At 49.0% G+C, this 24,476-nt stretch overlaps 1 protein-coding gene across 1 annotated transcript in view; it reads left to right on the forward strand.

Moving 5' to 3' along the window:
• Positions 1-24,476, forward strand: part of LOC143367276 (uncharacterized) — a 256,180-nt gene that overhangs the window by 88,684 nt on the left and 143,020 nt on the right. Inside the window, exon 3 of the mRNA XM_076808912.1 lies at positions 1,152-1,254. Within this exon, the coding sequence (XP_076665027.1) occupies positions 1,152-1,254 (103 nt within the window). The remainder of the gene's footprint in view (positions 1-1,151; positions 1,255-24,476) is intronic.

Consider the following 24,476-nt stretch of genomic DNA (forward strand, 5'->3'; position numbering starts at 1 on the left):
AATGGACATTCCTCATTGAAACACATCCAAGACACAAGTATAGCGATGGATCTAAGCATTCTAAGCAGAAGATACTCTTTCGACCCTTCCTCGAGTAACAGAAAAACCCCATAAAAAACTTCAAAAAAGTAAAAAAATTACGCCAAGTACATGAAATCAAATAAATCATAAAAGAATAGAAGATAATAATAATTGGTTTGCATAAGAAAAATACCATTAAACTTAGAAAATATTGCAGGCGTGATGAGATATTAATGAAATAAGTTTCAGGTTAGGTTGGAATAGCCCGGCGACGAGTAAATGATAGCGGTAGCGACAGTCGCCATATACAGGGTGTCTTTCATGTACTTGGCGTCGAGACACTACCGCGTCTCTAGATACCTCAACTCTTGCGAAAGCTTCCCTTTCTTTGAAGATACATTTACCATCGGTCTCCGGCGGCTGCACTTTCAGCAGAGATCTGGACGTCGGGTCGAGGTGCTCGTACCATAATGAAAATGACGTTCGACGATGAAAAGGCTCCCGTTTAATAAGGATCCAAAGTTTCCCTTAGTGCGGATCCGTGTCGGTTAACGGGAAACTTTGGAACGCGCGAAAGATGGAGGAGGAAGGAATTAATATTTTTTAGCCGGCAGCCGGTCGAGGATACCTGGCGGAAAATAAACTTTTCTGCCGCGTACATAAAGTAATACCCGATCCAGGAGGCTCGCTCGTTTCCTTTCAGCCCTGGGGGGCCGGGATTGGACGGTGGCTCCCAAGGGGTTAATTTCGTGCCGAAGGGCGGAAAATATTCACGGTTCCTTAAAATCCGACCGAGCCTCGTCTCTTACGAGCTTCCTCTGGGGTGGCGTTATGCCAAACGGTCACTCAAAATACCACACCCCCTTTTTTCCGACTCGCCCGTGGCAACGATCCTTTAATCCGCGCCAAACTGTCCGGGATATTTCCTCCCCCGGCTGGAAAGTCGAATAAAAATTCACCCTCCCCCTGGCGGAACACAGAACCCCCCACGACTCTCCACTCTTTCCTTCCGCTAAACAGATGATGCTCTCTAAGCTGTAAGAAACATTAAACTTTGGTGTTCCCGTTGAAAGTGTACCCCTTTCGTTTCAACGTCCCTAGTTACTGATTATTGCGTTCTCTGATTGCAGTGCATCAGGTGCACGGTGAACGGATGCTCCTGCGACTCCTTCACCCCAGGCAAGCGACACATCCGGTACTGCGAGAGGTGTCATCACGGATGGGTGCGTCACGGTAAGTACCGCCACTTAGAATCGATGTCAGATAATCCATGGCTTGAGACAGAAATAGAATCCCACCATCCTAAGCCTCTCATTATTTAGTAAGAAATCGCCGAAAGAAAGCAAGCGAAAGGAACTGTAAGAAATTCAAGGCAACACCCCCGGATTTAAGAATCCGGGAAAGAGAGCCGCGGAGGATTTTCGGGGAGGGTGGCGTGCACACGGTTAAACGCAAATTTTCCAACTGTCAGCATACTTCATCCGACCGGCCCTCAGGGACGAAATTCAATTTTCCGACGATGACCACTGCCCTCCCTTCGCTCCACCCTTCTCCGCGGTCGCTCACGCGATCCGTTCGTGGCTACGGGCGCGTGTATGCATACGTATCGGCGATATATAAGTATAGGAGGGCGCACTTTATGCCCTCGTAAGTTTTAGAATGTATGGAAGAGGCGATTGGCCGGCGTTCGTCGCTGCTTCGAACGATCGGGCTCCGTTGTTCGCCAGTATACTGGGTGTTGCACCGAAACGATCGAAAACTTTGCTTTCTGCAATGAAGTTACAGGCTTTTAATGCAGAATAGGGTATTTCCTTGTGCTCTGACCTTGACAAGTGCACGAATCACTAATGTCGATGCTACTTATCTTGAATTAAAGTTACCTATATTAATTTGAGGAACGTTTAAGTTGGGTCATAAAAACAGTAAGGAGTAAAAGAAGCGGTTGAACTAAAAAATGCCCGGAACACCCGGTACATTACGAGCACAAAGCACCCTCGAATCGATGTAGAGGGTGATGTGGACGTACGTTGGCGTGTATCGCGCTTAAAATTCCGGTTGCTTGACCCGCGATAGATTGGACGCGCCGGCGCCGCGGCGCGGAATACATATCAATTTCGGTCCCACGGGGACGCAGTTGCATTTTCCTCCGAGGTAGCCTCTTCTTCCTACCTTCCTTCCGAACTTTCCTCCTGCTTGGGTAGAAGAGGTGCCTCGCGAGAAAGCTGCCTATCCGCTCAGCGAGCAAAGAAAGAGGAGTTAACTTCGCCTATTATTTACTTTGAATGAGACTCCTGAAGATCGAAGTCGCCAAGAGCGCTGAAATACTCGAGCAATCAAGATAAATAAAATTGTTTAAACAGGTGCTGCTTTGGCGAGGAACTGGCGAGTCACGTTGCGAAATCTAGCCGATTCTCTCAGCCTCCTGTTTCTCGTGGCCTGTTTTCGTTCCGCGGCGATCCGTAGTTTCGGCTGATGACCGTGTCGACACGGATCGGCCCAGTAGCGCCATTCATCAGAGCCGCTGGTACAAAAGACGATGCCAGTAATTGCGCGGGGTATCGGTGCCGAAAACGCCGACCGAGTCATTTCTCTTTCGACATGACCGATCGGGCGACTGGAATTAGAAATCCCGAGCGGTCGATTCGTCGCTGCTCCTTTTGTTCCTGCGCCAGACGGGTTCCGTCCGGCCGGGCAAAAACCCGCTGTTGTCGATCCCCGAGCGGCTCGGGACGATTCGTGAGTGACACGGCAGGCATCGTTCTGTTTGTAAAAAATTCGTCGTGAGCTAGACTAGTTCCCGAAGCGGGCAAACGGTGACGATGAGAGAGAGAGGAAAAGGAGGACGTTGATTCTCAGCTGGCAAATTAAGGAGTTCGGCTGGGCGTTCGTGGAAGGACGGACGGTCCTCGTCGAGCTCCTCGAGGTACCTCGGGGCTGGTTTCGCTGTCCCGAAGGTGACAGGGCCGTGACGCGCGAGCAGCTCGTCAGCTCGTAAGAAATCACGGTCAGTGCACGCTGACAAAGGCCTTTTTAAATTGTAATGAGCTGCCAAAGAGTGAATTATGTGCCGTCCAAGTGCCATCGAGTCCTCGGCGAGCCCCATCCTATAAAAGTCGGTATACATATCTGGCATCCCCGTGCCGCTCGGCTCACCCCACGTCATGAATATATTTACATTGATCGTCCGTCTCGGCATTTTTCATTTGCCCCGTCGCTGTGTCAGCCTCCGACCCGCTCTCTCTATCCCCCGATACTTTATTTATATCGACGGGACGTGTCTGTCTCTTCGAGAGGGCCGCTTCAATACAGTTTTCACCGGGAAGCCCGTGTATCATGGCCGGACCCCATCGGCCGCTAATGATCCTTTCGTCCTTCGCCGGTATCTTCCCCGGAAGCCAGCGGAGCCTTGACAGTGTCTCGTTCGCATTCACATCCCTTGAACTTCTATCGATCAGGTCTGATTCAATCGGCTTCCTCTTCGTCCCCATGAAAATTCAACGGGACTGCCAAACATCGCGCGTTGCATTCTAAAGTCCCGGTAAATTCGTCGCTCCATCAGCTCGGAACGATGTCCATCATCATCGAGGCGTAATCGATGGGTCGTTCGGAGGTGCATCGCGTTGCAGGCGATGCATCGGAAAGGGTCGTGGGGGCCCTAATGCCGTGCAAGACGGTGAAAAACGTTTAATTGGCGTAGTAGATCGTGGATCGGCAACGGGGGACGTAGATGACTGGTTTCGAGGCACGTAAAGTATTGGAAGGGAACTTCGGGAAATTCTCCCCGGCCGTCTACGCTAAATTGCTCGCTCTCTGTATATTACTGGGAAGGGCATCGGAATTTAAAGTATGCGTATCCGCTCGCGTCTAAGGTTATACGGGAGCAGAAAGAAATTCTGCCGTGCACCCGAACGGTTAATCGTCCGCTGCGGCTCCAACTAGGTATTTATTAGATGCACGTACGTTCCGACTGAATTTTACGTTTATCCGCGCGAGCTTCGCGTGCCAGCTTACAGGCCGCGTTTCAGAGATGCTTCCGCGGCGAACATCGTTCTCGGAGCAACACCGAGGATCGGGAGGGTTTGCGACGAATACACGTGGTCCTGTTACCAGGAGAACATACGTTCCGGGTCTAAAGTGAAATCGGCACGAAGGGGAAGCGAGGTGTCGTCATCGAAACCACTTACGATTAACCATTTCAGAGATTCACTTCGCATAGGAACGAAAGTATTCTGAACTGACTCCACTCTCCGGAGTGCTCGCCCGAAGGCTCGCGCAGAAAGACAGTGCGCGTTCTCGGACGGTGACAGGGTTGAAATGCAACATCTGCGTTTCCATCTGCATGTTGGATTCGGCAGCTGGAAGATGAGGGAAGGGTGGCCGCGGGCGAACCAAGACGCGCCCTGACCCAGCTCTAGCCCCGCGCGAGGGATTTACACAGGCGTCTTGGCGCGTGCACGATAAATCATGGAAAAGGCGTCGCCCCGAGTGACACGGCGCGCCGTTAATAAATGCACCGACAAACCGTGAATTACAACGGATCGGGGGTTGCTCACCCCCCGTCGCGTCCTTTGTTTCCCCTGGACGGGGACGCGCGCGTGCTCGCCACCTTTAATATCGAGCCATCGAATCTTTGTCTCGCGCGTTTACACGGAAACGCCGAATAAATTTGCCTGTAATTGCCCCCTTTAGCGGGACACAAATCGCTGTTTGGAGAACCGCGAATGGGAGCCCGGTGATTTGTGGACGGAAACGATTTCGGGGGCTTCGGCTGCTTTCTTTCAGAAACCCCAGAAATTGCTTCCTGGGAAATGATTTTATGGAAATGAAGCATTGTTTCTGTCGGCCGGGGACAGACGTGGCAACGGAACATCTGTGAATCGGGTGGCTTCGTTTTGAAGTATTAGGTTGTTGCTAATGAAATGGCCGATTTCTACAATTTAAACTTCTCGGCTTTGTGGCTTAGCTCCTTTCCGTGCTGATGGCGTTGTATTTGTATCATTTGAAACGTACATGTCTCACACGTGATTCGGCGTGTATAATTTCTGTTATATTGTGCGGTATACGTGACTTAAAACCGTTTTAACTGATCATGGAAAATAAGGAAATTCGAATAATTTACTTGTATGAGTTCAAACTTGGTCACAGTGTGGCTGAGGCAACGCGGAATATAAATACTGCTTTCGGCAATGGTACTGGCAAGTGCTCGGAGCACTAGGCGTTGGTTCGAAAAATTTCGTTCTGGTAATACAGACCTCGAAAATATGCCTCGCGGCCATAAGCCAACAGTTATCAAAAACACTATTTTGAAAGATATGGTTGAAGAGGATTCACGCCTAACTGTTCGGGAAATCGCAGTGAGAACGAATATTCACTATTCAACTGTTTCCCGACATCTACAGGCCATGGAAAAAGTAAAAAAGCTGGACAAATGGGTCCCACATGAACTTACTCAAAGCAACAAAATCCGCCGCCTGGAGATCAGTTCTTCTTTGTTCTTTCGTCATAATAATGAAGGCCTATTACATAGACTAATTACTTATGACGAGAAATGGATTCTTTATGACAATCGACGACGTTCTGCACAGTGGTTGGATGCAGATGAAGCTCCAAAACATATGCGAAAACCGAACCTTCATCCGCGAAAGATTTTGGTGTCTGTATGGTGGTCAGCAAGGGGTGTTGTGCATTTTTCATTTTTAAAACGAGGTAAAACCATAAATTCAGACAAACACTGTCAACAAATTGATATCATGCATGAAAAACTGCGTATTAAACAGCCGACAAATCGGTGTGTTATTGCTTCATGATAATGCTCGACCACACACTGCAAAACAATCCTTTAAAAAGTTAGCAGAATTGAAGTGCGAAGTTCTCCCTCACCCTCCTTATTCTCTTGGCCTTTCACCTACAGATTACCATTTTTTCAAGCACCTAGATAGCTTTTTGATTGGAAAAGTGTTTCGAGAAGAAATGGATGTAAAAACTGCATTCGCTTAATTTATTGCCTCTCGTACTCTGGATTTCTTTCAGAAAGGCGTTGGTGCAGTTGTTTCGCGTTGGGAGAAGTGTATTGAAGTCGATAATGACTATTTCGATTGATGAAATACGCATTAGGTTTGTCAAGTAAAAGTTTGAATTAAAATATCAGAAACGGCCATTTCATTTGCAACAACCTAATAGAAGAGTGTCTACCGACTTCGAAGGTATCTGGGAAGGATTTAATGCGGAACGAATTTTGCTTTGCTCTCAAGTTTATTATCTGTGAATTGAGAGGAACCGAAGGCCCATTTCCCTATTGTCCACGGTGGACGAGAAACAATGCGCGGACAGATGGCCAACGAAAGTACAAGTCACCGTGAGAGTTTCCTCGGGGGTGCACACCCCATTAAGTACCGTTTTAAGGGCTAAAACGTGGCTCTATTTGTTCTAATATGAAACCAATGCTAATGACGATATATCACGGCCCCTTCGGTCTTCGTTCCAGCATTCAGAGAACGTCACCATGAATCACGGCCGAGATGCTAATGTACCAATTTATCTCGGCCCGGTTTTATTAAGACTTAGTTTTTCTCCGCGCGAAGGGAACGCGCCTTTCACGCCGCTCCACGCCGACCTCCTCTCTCCCCCGATTTTTGATTCGTATAAAGGGAGATCGATATCGAGAGGTCGAAGGAACACCTAGGGTCATCCTCGGACGAGGACTGACAAATTCCAGCGACGGAATAGACGCTCGTAAATCATCCTCCGGATCGCTGGCCGCGAGCACGTTCTTCTTTATCTTTTCGAAAGCCCTGAAGCCTCTTGATTATTTCTCCTCCGTGCCATTTTAAGTCTCGAACGCGTGGAGTGTGAAAATCTATGCTAGAGCTACGGTAGAACTCTTAGAAACGGTTAGCTTGACGATTGGAAGCAGTTGCTGTCCGTTGATAAGCAGCGGTGGATTCCGCTGCAATCAGATCGAAGTTTGGAGAAGAATTTGGCCATTTCCAGGGTAAGATCCCGTACCTGACACGTTCCCGTTGCCGATCGAGAGTGGATACACTTGTCGAAGGGAGATCGCACCTCGCGTCCCGAAATAGTTGGCGTGGCTACCATATGGGCACGGCACGGGCCAGAATGTCGCTCGATAAATCCGGCCAGCATAGAGATTTGTCACGTGGCCGAAAATAGACGCGGAATAAGTAGAGAGAATGAAGGCGACGGCGGGCCGAGCGCGCGCTCGAGCAAGACGGCCATAGAGTGTCGATGGAAAGGGATGACGCGGTTGGTGGGCCTCGACGTCTCCGCGTAAACACGAAGGCGCCGCGGCGCTTTACGACGCCCCCGGACCGCGCTCCGTGTTTAACTTATCCGAGACTTTCTGGCACAAACCATTTTCACTGCCTGCTTGGAGCGACGACACGCGCGTCCACCCGTGCCTGCACCTCCCGGCCCTCCCCCGAGCGTCGCGACGCCTTCCGTAAACTGCTCAGCCGTCAGCTCCGGGGCAACCGAACACGCGGAGCTGTGAGAAGCATTGGATTCTGTGGTTCCTTGCGCTCTAGTAGACGCGTACATGTCACGGGGCAATTTATTTCCACGTGACTTTCGCCAGCTTCTTCCTCGCTAATAAGAATTTTTCTGAAATAATTCGACGTTATCGGGAGAGTAAATATATAAGTTAGCATCCATATTCCGACGCGCTAATAGATTCCCCCTAGGAGGGTGTATCTGGGGATGAACGAGCGACTCCCAGCGACGGGGTCCCCTCATAAGAGGGAGGCCACGGCGAATTCGGAGATAACGGGGGAAACGGGGCAGATAAGAGGACTCGACGATCTGTGGAACGTCCGTAGGTGGCAATCAGGCATTCCTCTTTCTCCTTCGAACGATAGACCAGGGGTGGATACGCTTGTGTCGCTGCTTTTGGCGAGAGACGGAGTCCGGAGACAAATCACTCTCGGGTTGCGCGAGGAGATCGAGCTCCAGGCGGATCCACATTAATCTGTATCAAGCTGCCCATCAATATTTAATCCTAATCCCGAGAATTGCCGCGCTGTACTTGGGATCGGTCGCCACTCGAGAGTGGCTGCGCTTTCTGAATAGACAGGGTGGCTCTTCGAATACTTTGGCTTCACAGGTTGCGCAATTCCTATGATAAGAAAGGATATCTTTAACAGCTTACAATTTTAGTGACTTTAAATTCGTCCGAACCACTTGGAGCAAGGTCTTTGGATCTCCAAGGTCGCCCATCGATCTCCGCTTTCACTTGTGATTTACAAACCCAGAGAGCCCTTAATTCTCCGTTCGAGAGGGAAAAAATGAACGAAAGCGTGCCTGCTGTCGCTTGGGAGGCTCGAAGAGAGGAGAGAAAGAGGGTGAACCGCGATTCGGTTGCGTATAGGCGAAGGCCACGCGAACTCCAGCCGATTAAAGACTGCCGCGTAACGAGTGTTTCGTCCGATCGTTCGTGTAATTAATGGCGGAGAGCGCGCCGGGACAGGCCGCGGCGTGTAATAATCGGTAATTACTCACGGTAATTAAATAATGCGTTTATCGCGGTGCGATCTACCGGATGGGTGGCCCCGAATCCCGCGCTGCCTACAGAACATAACCGGCTGCTATTCCGCGGCCCACGACACGCCGGACCGATAAATCTCTTCCACTTTGCACCCGTCTCGCTTCCGCGCACTTCCCCTCAAATCCAAACCGCGTTGTATAGTGTTCCTTTGAACCGTCCAGCGATAAAAAAGCCCCTTTTTTGTAGACGCTGCCTGCTTGCGTTGCTTTTGCAATGGTAACCATCGGCTTCCGTCGAGCAGTGATAAATCTCGCGGCACCTGGATTCCTCTCGCGAACATCGAGCGACTCCTTTCCATCGCGCGATAGCGATTTAGGCCCCTAGTGAATGATTCCACGGAGCATCCAGCCCACCGGTGTATTATATTTCAAGGAGGAACCAGCTCGCTTAGGAAACGTCGTTGTTAACCGTGAAAGGAGGTAACAGCTCATTCGCAGAGGTACTCGCTGGTTCATCAGCGATGCCGAGAGAGCGGTGGCAACACCTCCTCCTTGTCTCGGCGAGCCTAGCGAAACGCGAATTAGTCTGGGCGATATCGGACCAAACAAATGGCGCCATTCCTGCTGGAAACGCGGCACTTAATAACACGGATAACCCCGCCGTCCGTTTCTCATCCGTAAAGACGTCCAGCTACGCCTCCTCGCGCATTTGTCAGGCCCGGTCAGTTTTTGCAAACGTCGCTGTTCGCGATCGGGTATTCCTCTTGCGTATGGGCCGAGGAAATCCCGCGAACCGACGCGGCAGACCCCTGCAAATCTACCATGACGAGGCTGCTAAGGCGCATGTAGGCATGCTACTTTTCGTTTCTCTAGAGTTTCTGGGATCGAGGAGCTGCAGCCGCGAAGGTGTAACAGAGTTCAGAGCTTCTCGACCAGCGACAAAGCGTCGCGGACGATTCCGGAGAGGAGTGACGAGTAAAAAGACCGAGAGAGACGAGGTCGTCGGGTCTGTTTGACCGCAGAAGAGGGGACGCTGTGCGGTCAACTGGCTCTTCTTCAGATTAACGTGTCGCCTCCTATCACCGGTGATTGACAGCCCCGTGACCGCGACAAAGCGCCGACTCCTAACGCGATTCTTCTTCGTCCTTCTATCCACCGACACCGCGACCATTTCGAGGGCGTTTCGACCGAGTTGAAGCTTCCTCGACGCTGCACGAAGCTTCCTTCAAAAACTGCCGGACCTCGTACAAGTTCTGATTCCACTTTCCTTTTCGATTAATATCACACAAATCCTTATGAATTTCCCTTATATCCATCTCTCAGAATGCATTTCTAAGAATTTAAATTACTAGCTTGCCTCTTCCACCAAGTTCTGTCGCCAGAGAAGCAGCGCGAGCAGTGCTGCGCGGAAGATAAACTTTCTCTGCCACTCACCGAGCACCGAAAGAATTAATTACCAGAGAGTTAATATAAGCTTATCAATCGGCCGATATGGAGCACCGTTTCGGTACATTTCTCGCAATAATTCCACTCGAAGAGCGTCGCGACGTTCGCGTATCAAGCGGAGCACTCGTCGTTTCATTAGCAACGAGTCTCTCTTGTTGATCATTTTTCATGAAAATCGTTGGAGCAGATACCTCGGTGCAGGGAAAGAATTCATCGACGAGCAGGTAGAGCGAGCTTTCCGGTCGATCCCGCGGGTCCGCCGGCAATCAGTCGAGCTAATTAGATGAAGGTTTAATTGCAGGGAGCCGGCGGCTGTCTCCTAGGTGCAATTCCCCGCATATTTACATCCCCCGCGGGACGGGAAGGGTTGCGGGATGGGCAGAAGGCAGGAAGGAGCGCCTTCAACCCCCTTCTTCCACGGCTTTACCGTTCCCTTCGGTCGTCTTAAAAGAAAGGGTTAATTAAAAACAACAAAAGCTATCCGCGCCATTAGCGGCCGTTTGTATGCGCCGCGTTAGCGTTATGTCCGGTGCTTTTCGAGCTACAACCAGCCCCTTCTGCAGACAACCTTAACGAGTTCGAGGCTTCGTCACGGCCCCCGAACAATCCTGCTGCTAGCTCCGTTCGCATCTTTTTCTCTTCCTTCCATCCGAACCCTTCCTCCATTCAGGGATCAAAGTGGAAATTGTTCCCCGATGGAATTACGAAGCGGGACGATCTTCTCGCGCCCCCTCATCGCCTTCCGCGCTGGAATAATTACAACTTCCTTCGAGCTATATCCTCGTGGCTGTCGTTCGAAGAACACTCCAGCAATATCGAGAAATATACCTCGCACGTCACCAATTGTCTACGAGTATCCACTTAATAAAATCCGCGAGATTTCGTCAGTTCTCATCGGAAATTCACCGGACAGGTGATTTCGCAAACGATGCGACGTTTCCGGCCCGACTGGTCCACTTTCACGCAAACGTCCGGCAGACAGAAGTTAGTTTCGCGTGTGGTCGCGCAAACCGAGCCGTTCTCGCTTCATAACCGTTGCTCGCTCGGCCGAATACCGCACGCATCCAAAGTTTTAAACCAACAATTTCAGCTTAGCCCGTAGGATTTCATAAAAAAGAAGCAGCATCGCGTGCTTAGGGGCCGTCGAGCGCATTCGACGAACTCGCAACGGGCGAGAACGTATCCGCGTCTCAAAGCGAGCCAGCGGAATGGTACTCTGTGATATCCCCGGGTCGACGCGCGTCATTATCGTCCAGATAATTGAGTTACCCGGGCGAGCAGTTAGGAACGCGATTAAACATTTCCGTGAAACGTCGATCGCTGGCGATCGGCATTATCGAGACGATCGCAATGGCTGGCTCGACGGACGTGAGCAGAAGACGTGATAAACATTGACGACAACGCGCCGGCTTCGATAGGCTGCCGAAAAAAAGAGGCACAGAAGGAGTCGAAGGGGCGAAAGAGCTCGTTTCAGCTTAACGATCGATCGAGTCTATAAAATTCTAGAAAGGATACGCTCCCCAAATAAACTACTTCGTGGATCATTTATCTTTTATTGCGTAGTTCGTTACGGCCCGCGCGTCAACTTGTAAACGGAGTCGCCGCTTCCGCGGTACGAATCGCCAAAGAAACTTTACGATCGTCGCGACGATCTGCTTACGAAATTTCGCTGCGCGCGCGCGCGCGCTATTTAAGACGCCGATAACAGATTTATGGATTTGCCGTGGAAGACGTTAAGCTTGAAATAAAAAGGCACCGTTCCTACATGATAGGATAGTAGCAGATGTTCGGCAAGATATGTGCGCTTGGGAGCACACGAGGTAGCTCGGAGCGCGCTTGACGCCTCGATTCATCAATTCCACGACGACATTATCAATTCCCTTTCTAAAACATACCCCCTTCGACGAATCGCGCGTTATCGTTCGTTAACATCCTCTGTGCAGTTCGGTCATCCCGCCGGCCCTGTCTCCTTGCCCGATGAGACCCAAGTGAAGCAGGGCCCCAAGAGCGGAGGGAAAAAGGAGCGACAGGAAGAGAAGGCCTCGTAAACGGAAGGGCAGTATCGCCACCGATTTGCATTTTATCGTTTCTCGGACAACCTAATTGGTCGGAGGAATTCCTCGCGCGGTCGCAATTTCGCAAGCTGGCTCCGCCGATAATGCAGCCCTATCCTTGCCTCGTACCGTCTCTTGTCAACCCGAAAAACACTGTTCCATTCGTGTGCCGTATCACTCGGGGCCGACCTGTAATTACGATACCCTGCAATTACACCGACTTCCGGAGATCACCGTTCTCCAACCCTCTGTCGGATCTCGTGATCGTCGAGTGTCCACGTGAACGGTGGCGTAATGGCTTTCCCCGAAACACGACAGCGTTTACGGGACAATTCATAAGAGGCCCATCGACCGAGGGACGCTTTGCGCGTGAACGAGCCAGAAATTGAATCGTTATTTGCACGTCAGGCATCGATTCACGCGTCGGTCCCTTTTCTCAGCGGAACTATGTATGTAGACACGTGAGTGCATACCTACTCAGGTTGCTGTTCTTCACAGCCTATTCCACGTTGAAGTGAACAGAAGTTTCCCGGGACGTTTGCCGAGTTAGTGAAATGTGTCAAGCATTAATTATTCATTTGGATGGTCGTTCCGGTGTTCGTTGGAGCGCCTCGCCAAGGGAAGCGCGAGAAGGAACTCGCTCCTATTGGCAAAAGGTTTCATTTTGCCAGACAGCGCGCGATAAATAACGTTCTATCCATTATTCGCGAAGAAGCTGCGAATCTCGGTCGTTTATGCGACCAGCCGCTTGTTCCCCCTCCCCTCGAGGCGAAGTTATCTCCCCCGCAAATATATATTAATGCGAGTGATATATCAGGCCGGCCGCGAGGGACAAAACCTTAAATATTGGATAAGTTGGTCCGCGGTCGGCCCGTGGAGACCAAATCTCGGTGATGGATTGCCCGCCGCTGACTGTCATAACAACTCCTGGTCCTTTTATTTCCCGATGCCTTCCGTTTGACGTCCGTTGCCCGCAGAGATCGAGAAACGAACGGCAGGCTATCTCCGCGGTCGCTATTGATCTCGGCAGCGTGATTCCGTGATTGGAGGAGCTCGCTTGTATATTTCCGATGAATCATGGAGCTTTCGGGGAGATTTTGCTTGAGCCCTGGACCATCTATTTGCAAATAATTTATGGGGGTCTAGAATCGATAGGTGTAGGTTCTCCGCGTTTAGGTACAGTCGGTTGCCTCTTATTTGGAAAGGGTTGCTTAATTCCTTTAGCTACACATCGGTAATATACCTCTAGCTCATAGATCGGTTAATGAGTCGCTCAGAACATTCTTCTCCCGTCTCCACACACACGCACGCGCACGCTCGTTATCGCACAGAAAATTCAACGCCCCCTCGTGCCTCTAATCCCATCAGCGATTTCTCGAGTTCGAGGAACACGCGATTGCCCGCGGCGATTCATCCACGTTCCCGTTCGTTGCCGTCGAAAGCGCGGCAAGGGGACGGTCCGAATCTTAATTCATTGCGGTGCATATTCCGCGGTCCTCGTTATAGGATTCCTCCCGATAATTCGGCCCTAAATCATCCCTCTCTCTCTCGGCTGGTGGCACCGCGAGCAGGTCCGTGAGAGGGGCCTCTAATTTCCTGCGTCTCCGCGGGGTCGTGGATTATGCAGGGGCCAGGCAAAGGGTTGATCCTCATGGGACGCTCGCGCCGACGTGACACTACTTGGCCCCGCTTAATAGAATATCGTCTTCCTGTAAACAGATAGCACCGGAAGCGACCGGGGACCAAAGGGGTCCGCCTTTCGTCGACCGTGGCTGCTTGATGGATCGCCGAACGGTAAACTGCTTGAGGTTACTCGGTTCATTCTTTCTCGAAACTCTGCGCCGATACGTGGCAGACGCAGACACAGTACGAGGCAATTTCAATCTCACTTTTCGTACTTTTTATTTAAGATAGGTTCACTTTAGAACGTTCGATATAGCGCTCAAATGAATGTAAGTCCTTCCTTCTTCTTTTAAAAGAAAGTTGCGACCTTAATAACTCTATAAAAAAAATGTAAGGGTACGGTAATAGGCGCAGTTAATTAAAAATACAGAGATTTAAACATCAATGTTATTGCAGGAGTTACTGCGGACATACATGCGTTACTGCGTGATAGTTACTAGCGAAATACCAATTACTGCGCGTATATTACTGCGGTTTGATGTTAGGCAAAATACTAGTATAACAAAGCCTATTGACTTTCTTTTGTTTTTCTACTTTTAATAATAATAATTTATTCGGGAAACAAGCCCATTAAGCACAAAAACAATATAGGAAAAGATAATTATAGTAAACTACAGAAAAAGAAAAAAAAGAGAGAGAGAAAAAAACGCTAGACATGAACAAAGATTACCAGGTAGGTAGATGGAGAATAAGCTAAGCTAAGTAATGCCTTTCAGCAATAAGGGCTCTCCGAGTATTAGTCTTAAAGCTAAATAGAGTACCGGCAAAGAAATCAATGCCCTCATAGAGCTGATTGGCGATACCGCTTTTATCTTTTCTTGGCATCTGTACGGAGTTGCAACTGTCACCTACGCACCGCGGCTCACTTTGGAGATTAGATTTACGTACGATCTGAAAAATGGTTAGATTACGCAGTCGCCAGTCCGCAGTAATACAATGCACATGGTGTAAAGTACTGCACCTAATACTGCGGCGAGAAATAAAAATTAAAACCAAAATGTGGATGACTGATTTACTGTTTTTCTGAGAAAAAAAATCACTCTTACTCTATCGAGTAATAACGCTACATTCCATGTATTACTGTTAATAACAAAAATATAAATGTTTTCCAGGTAGGTGTTCATGACCGCCATATCGGGAAATCGATCAAAGTTTCGCCTTGACGAATTTCAAACTACGATAAAAGAATTAATAATAACTTTGCTGTACATATTTATTAATAATTATCTGTAATAGAGTTTAAAATAATTTTATCAAATAATTTGCAAGAGATTTTGTACTTTCCAACATTAAATACGATTTGTGTTAGAATATCCGCAGTAATCGGGGCAACCGCAGTAATACCCACACCTACCCTAGTACAGCGTGTGGCCAAATTATTATTATACTCGCACAAAAGAGTCTATATTTTAAGTTTAAGCGATGGAATAAGGTAGATGTCTCGCTTTTAATGTTACAACATTATTTTTTACACACACTGTACATGGAAAGCAGAGCATTAAACGGTGTTTGGTCAATTAAAATTGTGGATAAGCCGCGATATTGGGTATCTGGGAACGACACGCGCGATAGGTCAAAATATTAACTTTCGATAGTTGCGAGCCACAGTTTGTCTCTTGTTTCGCGTGTGTTCCAAGGGAAAGGACGGAAAGGGGTTGATATAAGAGTAGACTACCGATAGCCTTCTCCAAAGTATTCCGTTAATCGTTATCAATTATAAACGTCAAATTGTGTCGTAACGATTAAAGGAGATTTCAGGTCGTTTACTTTTCGAGGAACTCTCAATTCCTTCGCTACGGTCGCCGCAGGCCTGTCACACCTTATCGCCAGCTCATTTCTGGGTATAGATTATAACGCAATAAAACGCATCGTTTATAGACATTTTATGAACTCGTATTCCAAAGTGTAAGCGTCTTAATGAACGAGAAATCGCTCGGCTCCTGACGTACAGAAACGTTTCACTGATTATGCGCGATTTTTCTAATAGCTCCTGTTATCAGTGTCAAGGAACGGCCTCCTCTCTCCATTTCTCCCCGCGCAATCGGCATCTCCGCGTCCAATTACTCCATAACACTTGCCGGCGTGGAACATTGCGACACCTGAAGCGGCGCGTGACTTCTGGCACGGCGAGCAGTGGAAGAGGATATGTATTCCGTGACGCACGATCGGGTCGGAAAACGCCACGCTATCTTGCCCGTAGAAAGTCCGTGGCGGAGCGAAAGAATTCGGTATGCAACGGGCATTCGTGGAAGCAGATAAGTTCTCGGGCGATGTCACGAGAAGGGGTTATCTGCGGGCGCAACGGGACCTATGACATCTATCACTCTGTGTCGCTCGATGAACTCCCTATCACTTAACATTAATTATTATTGCCTGCTCGACACTTTTCAGCGGCGCGTCCGCGTACGCCGCGATAACAACGATAATCCTCGCCGCGAACGACGAGGGTCGGCTCGCAGCGTCGTTGGAACCGGGTTGCAGTCAAGACTCATTGATGGGCCCCCGTCACAATAGACACCGGATAGACTACTTGCGTCAGAGCTGGCGGAGCACGCGCCAAACGCCGCAAATCTGATCGATATCGTTCCTAGAACCAAGCTCGCCGCACTCGTCACCTGCTAAAGTGGAACAATTCCTCGCAGATGTTTGTCGCCACCACTGTGCCCATTTCTCTCGAGTCGAGACTCTGTGCTCTGTACAGATTTCCCCTAAGCAAAGGACCAGTCCGAAGCCACTTAGATATTCAAAACACTCGAATCCCGATAGGAAATTCCGGAAGGTGGGAGTTTGTTGAGAGAGACGCTGGAATCTCGCGCTATTTGCGATCGGAAGTCCGAAGAACACCAAATAGGAAATACCTCGACAAGCGCTGGCCAAATAAACTCGGCGAGCGTGGAGAAGGTACATAATCGGCATGCTCTCCAAGTTGATCTCGAAGGAAGCGGTAGCCTCGGAGCCGGCCTACTTCGCGCCACCTAATATAACACGGCCATCCGATCGCGCGACCAGCTTTATGGCGTAAACAGACCGCTGCCGTGGCCCGTCACTTCGCGGATAAACTCGCCTTGACAGAGTGCAGGTCCCCGGGGAAATGCCCGCCGACGAAAATCTCGCCGCCCGTCCGCAACAGAGGATCCCTTTCCTCGAGCTTTCGAGAGGGCCAAAAAACGCCACCAAGATCAATTTCCCAGGCCGAGGAGGCCTCCAGAGGACCTTTCGCGGTGGTCCTCTCGAGACACTGGAGAACAAAGATCTTTCCTGGCAGGAGGCTCGCTAGGCACTTGGTAAGATTCGAGGGAGTTGCTGCTTCGCAGCGAGGTGCGGTGAAATATGTGGAACTCTGGAATTGATAGGAGAAGAGGGCAAACCAGTTCTCGCTGCAGAGCGCGTTTCTCGCGCAAAGACTCGCCTATGTGCGATCGCGTTTTATGAATGGAACCAGTGTACGGTGACGTCGATACGCGAAGCGTGCGTGAGGTTAGTTACGCACGGCTTGCTGGCCCCGGGGGTGTTCACCAACCAGCAACTCGCTCCGAAGCAAACATAGCTGCGAGGGTGCTATCGCAACACGGTTCTCGCGTTACAGAGAGGACACAGATCACGATTCACGATCCTGACGAGGGAGAAGAGGATCAGGGGGATGACGCTCCTGGTGACAAAAAGCGAAGTGCGAGGGGAGACAGTGGCTGCTCTGTTCGGCTATTATTCCATGGGAGATGGTTCTTTGACCCTGCGAGGGTTCAGATCGAATTCCATAGATCTTCTTTCTTCGGCAACTTACGACCTCTAACCCTCTGACAGCGTCGTAGGAGTTCGTGGTGCGATTGATTGACTTTTGAAAGTGTTCGAATAATAATTGCTGGGGAAATGACTCGGAGATAATGGCACTGCTGCCAGATCGTCGAGATTACCCGAAGATTCTATCGAGTCGCAAGCATGTCGTCCATCTAGTGGTCCGTCGGATATCTAAATAATATTGGCCATAATTCGTTTACGATACGATCGGGTTTAACGCCCTGCTTGTTTAATCGCACGATTGCGTTGAATTTCATTGATGCGGTCGGCGAGATGGGGAAACTGATAATTAATGATGCCGATGATATCGCAACAGTTATTACAGCAACTTATCGTTTCAGTGCGGTTAACTTCGTGTGATTTATGTGTCAATGTCGCTCCGGAGTTTCGTGTACCCTTAGCGCCAGAGTACTCTCAATTAGCGATTGAAGTGTACAATTACCCAGGGCATCCTGATGCCTTAATTGAAAGATTCCCACCACGGGATGATCAAGTATCAGAACGAAAATTCGAGCAGTTTCGAAATCCTCGAGGCGAGGTTCTCTGGCCTGCCAGCCTTCGTTCTCCGCGCGAAGAGGTGGAGGAAGCTCCGGGTACTTCGGGCTCGACGCTCCTTTCACGCATCCGTCAACGTATCCAGTGACAAAAAACCAGAGAACGTGCCCGGAGCGATGTATTATGGATGGGCTCGGACAGAGATCCGTTTGTGCTCGCATTATCATCAGCCACTGGCGTAGGCGTCGCTTCGAATCGAAGCTGCACCAGTAGCCTTTCGACTCGAGACTTCGCGTCCCAATTAAATCTGTCTTAAAAAACCAGCACGGTGTTTTTCCACGCGCTGAATTCGTCCGGGTGGCCAGCCGAGATCCGAAGTGTTGTTTCGGAGAAGGTGGCAGGTAGCAGAGATGGTACGCCTATGGGAAGACGCGTAATTTCGCCACGAGGCGGCCGTAAAGGGGAACGTTGAGTGGTGTACCGTCAATCGCAGTTAATAACTGTCTAGTAACAGTGGTACCGTTTCTTTCGCGGACTGCGTTGCCTGTAATTAGTAGCTCGTTGCGACACGTCTCGGTGCGGCACGCTTAGCACCAGTCGTTACCACTCTCGCGTTTCTATGAATCAATTCAGCTGGCCGGAAGTCGCGGGACTAAGAAGCCGTCGATCCTCTCGACCAGTTGTCGCTGTCTCGATAAGCTTCGCCCCGCTTGGACTCTAGTTGAAAGCGGAGAGTATGACGCGGGCAGTTTGTATATTAGACGGAATAGTACTTGGCACGTCAAACCGATTAGTATCGGCGACTCAGAGCTGCAGATCCATCCGAATCGGGGGTCAGGAAAGAATTTCATTATCGCAGATAATCGATAGAAAAAAATTGAGGCTACTTCTGTGGACGTTAAAGAAGGCTAAGTGGATGGGCTTATAAGGCTCTCGAGGGGCAAAAAAAAATGGTTACTCCCCGTGGTTCTTGCGCCGTGCATGTTCCCGTACGCGACGAAATTACGGATGTGGACGGTCACCCTTGTCCTTTCGGATAATAGCCGATGGAGTTTGATTCGAGTGCATCCCACGGCCAGTAAAAACGTAAGTGGGACCGCTTACAGGGCCCCGGAGGATGAACGAGGGAGACGGGGCAGCCGACAGAGGAGAGCAGACACGCTGGCGTATTTTTAACGATAATTTCTCCTTATCTGCCGCCAGCACATGCTGTCCACAGTGCATATCCGCTGGTAAATCGACCGATCTAAGACGCTCGCAAATTAGATCCAGAGCTCTGCCTCGGCAATTAGCGCGGCGTCAAACTTCCTTTGCTCTCTATGTCCATTGAAACATTCTTGAATGGTAGTAATTTTGGAATTCCTGTGCTTTCCTCGCGGAAAAAAGATGCGACGTTTTGATCAGCGGGGTTGAAACCGTTGGTTCACTCCGACTGCGTTACTCCTCGCTGAGAAAAATCAAAGCTGCGCATAATCCCCGGAGTAATCCCAAATACGCGTCGACCCGCCAAGGGCGAATTACTTTAGTTTAGCAAAGTTGGGCCGATAATCACGCGGCCTCGCCCCCTCTTCTTCGTTTTTCCATCCCGGCCCGGCCCGCCCCGCGCTCTTCTCTCCGCGACTTGGCGGCGCATAAAAACGACCGTTCCATAATTGATTTTGTTCTTCGAAAGTTGGCATGCACTCCGCGGAGTGGGGTTGCAGAGGGTCGAAGGGAGGTAGTCGACGGCCCGCGGTAACGCGAAACTTGCGGCGAAAAGCCTCGGCTTGCCGCGCGAGCTCTCGAGTGCCTCCTCTCGAACCCGTTAAAAGTTTTGTAACGATCCCTCGCGGAAATTCCCGATCGCGCTTACACTCCACTCTAGACCGACGGGCCGACCCCTCTTCACGAGGGTGGGGCAAAAAATTTACAGGGAAACCGTCTCGCTTGTTCTCGCGGGCCGCGATTTCGCGACGTTCTCGCCTCTGTGGACAGATCAGCTCCACGTAGCTGTGGATCCTTCGATTTTAATTAAGGAATGACATCTGGTCAGTGATCGTTACGCAGTGTAGGATCCTTTGAACATAGTAGCAGCGTTTTACACGGTAAAAGGGTAACTCGTGGCGATCCGCTAATGCCCGAAAAAGGAATCCGTTAAGGAAGGGGTTATACCTAGTCAGGCGGCCGAAAAGAGGCGAATATTTGTGAATTTTTTTTGAAGAAGCGGAAGCATATATTTTTACAAAACTTTTTGCGCTTAAAAGAGCAACATTTAAAGAACATTTGGTAATTTTTTGGTATAAAAATATTTATGTTTATAATAAAGTAACAACCGACATCCAAGAAGCATTTTTAAAAATTTGGATTTGCGGTGAGCACTGTCATTTGGAATCAGATTATCTAAAATAAAAAAAAAAAAAAAATTTCGTTAGCATATTAATGTATCTTCCGATTAACCGAGGGAATTTCCGAAATATTAATTTAAAACAAAATCGCGGGTATTTAAAGTTGAAATTATGATTTTTTTCGCGGGATTTTTCCACGAAAAAATCAAGACAGTGCTCACGGCAAATTCGAATTTTTAAAAATGCTTCTTCGATGTCGGTTGTTACTTTATTATAAACGTAAATATTTTTATACCAAAAAATTACCGAATGTTCTTTAAATGTTGCTCTTTTAAGCGCAAAAAGTTTTGTAAAAATATATGCTTCCGCTTCTTCAAAAAAAATTTACTAATATTCGCCTCTTTTCGGCCGCTTGACTAGGTACAACCCCTTAAATAACAAGATAACGATATTGAGAGCATTAACGACTTCACCGCGTCGAATCCCCACGCAATTTTACGCGTTCCAGCTCTCCGAGCTCGCAACCTGCTTAACGCGGACTTTCCAGGATTAACAGCACCATGCTGCATGCGTTTTATCCGAATTTAATTAAACTTTATCTACTACTGTTCATCGTGCGGTTCTAAATCAGCTGCCCTTTTCTGTTCCATAATTCGTCGCTTCTAGCTTTCCAGTTTCTGTACAGGAGCAACTACATATATACAGGTAATGATAGCGAGGCCCTTGACTGATCGTTGGATCGAGTACACGCGACACATCCCGCTCTATTTACGAGCTAAAATCCCCGCAACGATTTCGGTGCTGAACGCGAGCCACAACATTGCAAAGTGGACGATTCATTTCGACGTTCACGCCAGACCCGGACGTCGTTTGATGTATGTTGGCAGACCTGGCAATTATTATCGAGTATTACGGCAATAAGCGTGCGTAACCGTCATCGGTATTACCATATACTGTTATTCCCATTCCGCCTTTACGGCTGGATAATGATAGCGTTGTTCTACCTGCCACCCCGTTCGCAGCCGGGTTCCTTCAACCCCTTTTGTCTCCCGTACTCTTCGTCCTCTGCTTCTTTAACGACTCCTCGCTCGTACACAGGACTCGGTAAATGTTTCTTTGTAGCAACGTTGCAAAGTAACCCCGAGGCCCGCTTGCCCCAAAAAACGTCACCCCGTAACGAAGACGTTCCCTCCCCGAGAACTTCGCCCTTCAACGATCCACGCGATGCAAATTGCCGTGAAAAGAAGCGGCAGAAATTAAACGAGAATTTAGGCGCACGAAGATGTATTCTTAAAAGACTTAGCGAGCCCGGAGGGGTAGGGGGGTGGAGATGACCGAGGGGGCGGGGGACGCGAAGGTGGGACACGCCACCCTGAAGTAAGACTCGGCTGGACGACTCCTCGGGTTCCAGCCGACAGTCCACCTCGTATAAATCATCCTAATAACCGTGCGGTTCCACCTGCGGACTCGCCGAAACCTGCACATGCACACAGGCACACGCGCGCGCGTACACGCCGGCGTGTATTTCGTTCGGCCGCGCGAATATCGCATGCATTATTCAAGGACCACGGAGACTGGCTGCACCGCCGCAACAGCCCCGGCTTTGCATAAGCGCTGACGAGGAAAACTGCACCCACGCGTTTTCCATTCGTATTCATCGATTCACGAGCTGAACGAGCTCACGAGCCTGTCGCAATCGGCTCGAGGAAGTTTTCCCACAGCTTTTCACTTTCTAGCGCTAAGCGAGGGAAAGATGCTGCTTTCAGCGTAGCCCTTGGCTGAGATACTCAATTCAATCGACACGGGTCCTCGTTTTAATTCAGGGGACATTCCATGCGAACTCGGACAGATCTCGGAGTAAGTTTTCGTAGATTACTGAAACTTGAACATGTTGTAGTCTTTAGTGATATTTAAACGTACCTCAAAGGATTTTTCAAAATTTTGAAAAATGTCGATTTTACAGCTGTTTGAAGTTAAGTGCTACCTTTTTTTCAATACATTATAGCTATGGAAGTAGTAAACGGATGGAGATGAGCTTTACGGTGCTTATAGAGAAGACATTGAAGTTTTAAGAAAAAATTACTTTAGTTTGAAAATTTTTTTTTTTAACCATTTTTGTGCAATTATTTTAAACAAATGCAGGTTTTTAACATCGGGCGTGATTTTAAAAATCTGAAAAAAGGAGAATATAGTTCTATCCTTCCCTAAAACTCATCTAAAGCTCATCTCCATTCGTGTACTACTTCCATAGCTATGATGTATTGAAAAAAGGTAGCACTTAACTTCAAACAGCTGTAAAATCGGCATTTTTCAAAATTTTCAAAAACGGTTTGAGGTACGTTTAAATATCACTAAAGACTACAATCTACGAAAACTTGCTCCGAAATCTGTCCGAGTTCGCATGGAATGTCCCTCGGACAGCTCGGTCTCTAATTTTTCAAAGCGTACAAAATGTGGCGCGCTATTATTTGCCAGCGGAGAAGCCGAGACGATTCCTCGAGGGCCTAGCCACGCAGAACGCCGTCGGCTTGGCTGCAACTCAATTAGCACTCGATAATTAGCGCGGCGACGCTCGATTAGCAGGGGACAACGTCCCGATGCCTATTTTTCGCCACCGACAATCATCTCCGCGGGTCTGCGTGGGCCGGCGAGCCAGCGCCGAGCGTTAACAAAGCGCGTTGCGCAAAAAGGAGGACGACACCTACGTTGCACCTGACGCACTCGCAGCATCCCGAGCGGAGTGGCTCGTTAAGGGCCGTTCGAAATTATTGGCCATCGCCGGCAGAGCGAGCGCCCGATCGTTAAGCCCTCGATTGATCCGCGGCTAGGTAATACGTTTTCCTCCTCTTCTTTTTCCTCGATAAATTCCGTCTCCACTCCTTCTTTTCTGATAATCACGCGGATCTTGCCGCGGCAGATTGTTTGGGAGAGGGAATATCCAGCTCGTCGCGTGATTACCAATCAATCCTGTGTCACTGTTTAGAGAGGGTATCAGTGACGCAGGTCTGGCAGTGTTCAAAGGACAGGGGAAGGTAAAGTGGCGCGTTCGCAGAGACACGGTAGCCCCGAGTTAAAGGAATTACCAATTACCTCGAGCCAAGGGCGAAACGGTGTTTCGTTCCAGGCTGATGGAAGATCACGCGCTCTAGGTCGTAAAAGCGCAGTGGTCTGCCGGACGATTAAGAGAACCAACAAAGTGTTCCGCTAATGCCGCCGCGAGAGACAAGATTCGCAAATTGACGGTGGGGTATCGGTGCCTGGAAGGGTTCGGGGCGGCCATTAAAAGAAATTATACGGCGACGCGTACACTTCCGGGCGGTGGTCAGGCCGCGCAGGTACACGCGGAACATTATTCCAGGGGAATGTATCATGACGGTTATTATCGTTAACATGTAAATGCCGCTGGTCTAATGGTGTCTTAATTGAGTCGACCATTAGACCCTCGTGTAACTCGCGTATACCACCCTGCGCGGCCAGTATTAAGATATTAGGATCGTTCGTATAATAAAGGTATTAAGAGGCCTCGGCCCTGGATCGTAACGGGGGACCTGTTTGATTTTTGACTTTCTAACGAGGAAGGAGACGAGCGAGATCGGAATTTCTCTCAGCCACGCGGTTGCTAGTTGTCTCGGCTAGCTCCGCTTCGATAAATACGTTCCAGAATGGCTAATTCCAGATATTGGCCATTTTCTATGAATTACATTGAGAAGGCCCAGGTAGGGGAGACCAGGGCTAGTGGATACAGGAGGCAAGTTGATACAGGTGAATTATCTCTACACAGTATATGCGTAGCTTCATTTGAGCGAGATATATGATGATTGTTGTTCAATTCTTTCCTACGATCCAGCCTACGTGTGTGTACATTGACGTTAACAATCGCTTTTTAACTGTTTTCGTTTATATAGAGAAGAAGTAAATAGTTTTGATACATCCAAATTGATCATCCAAATTGATCGTCCAAATAACATTTTTTCATTCATTTTGTATATTATTAAAGAGGATATATTAAAGAGGAAGGACCAAAGTATATTTTGGCATATTTCTTATTAAGTAATTAATTCAAATAAAAAATGAAAAAATTGAAAACAGAATAAAGTATCAACTAGCCCCGGTCTCCCCTACTCGAGGAGATGCGGATCTTCATTGCTCCTTTGTTTCT

Source organism: Andrena cerasifolii, chromosome 3 (genome assembly GCF_050908995.1).
Source record: "Andrena cerasifolii isolate SP2316 chromosome 3, iyAndCera1_principal, whole genome shotgun sequence".
Classification (NCBI taxonomy): Eukaryota; Metazoa; Arthropoda; class Insecta; order Hymenoptera; family Andrenidae; genus Andrena; species Andrena cerasifolii.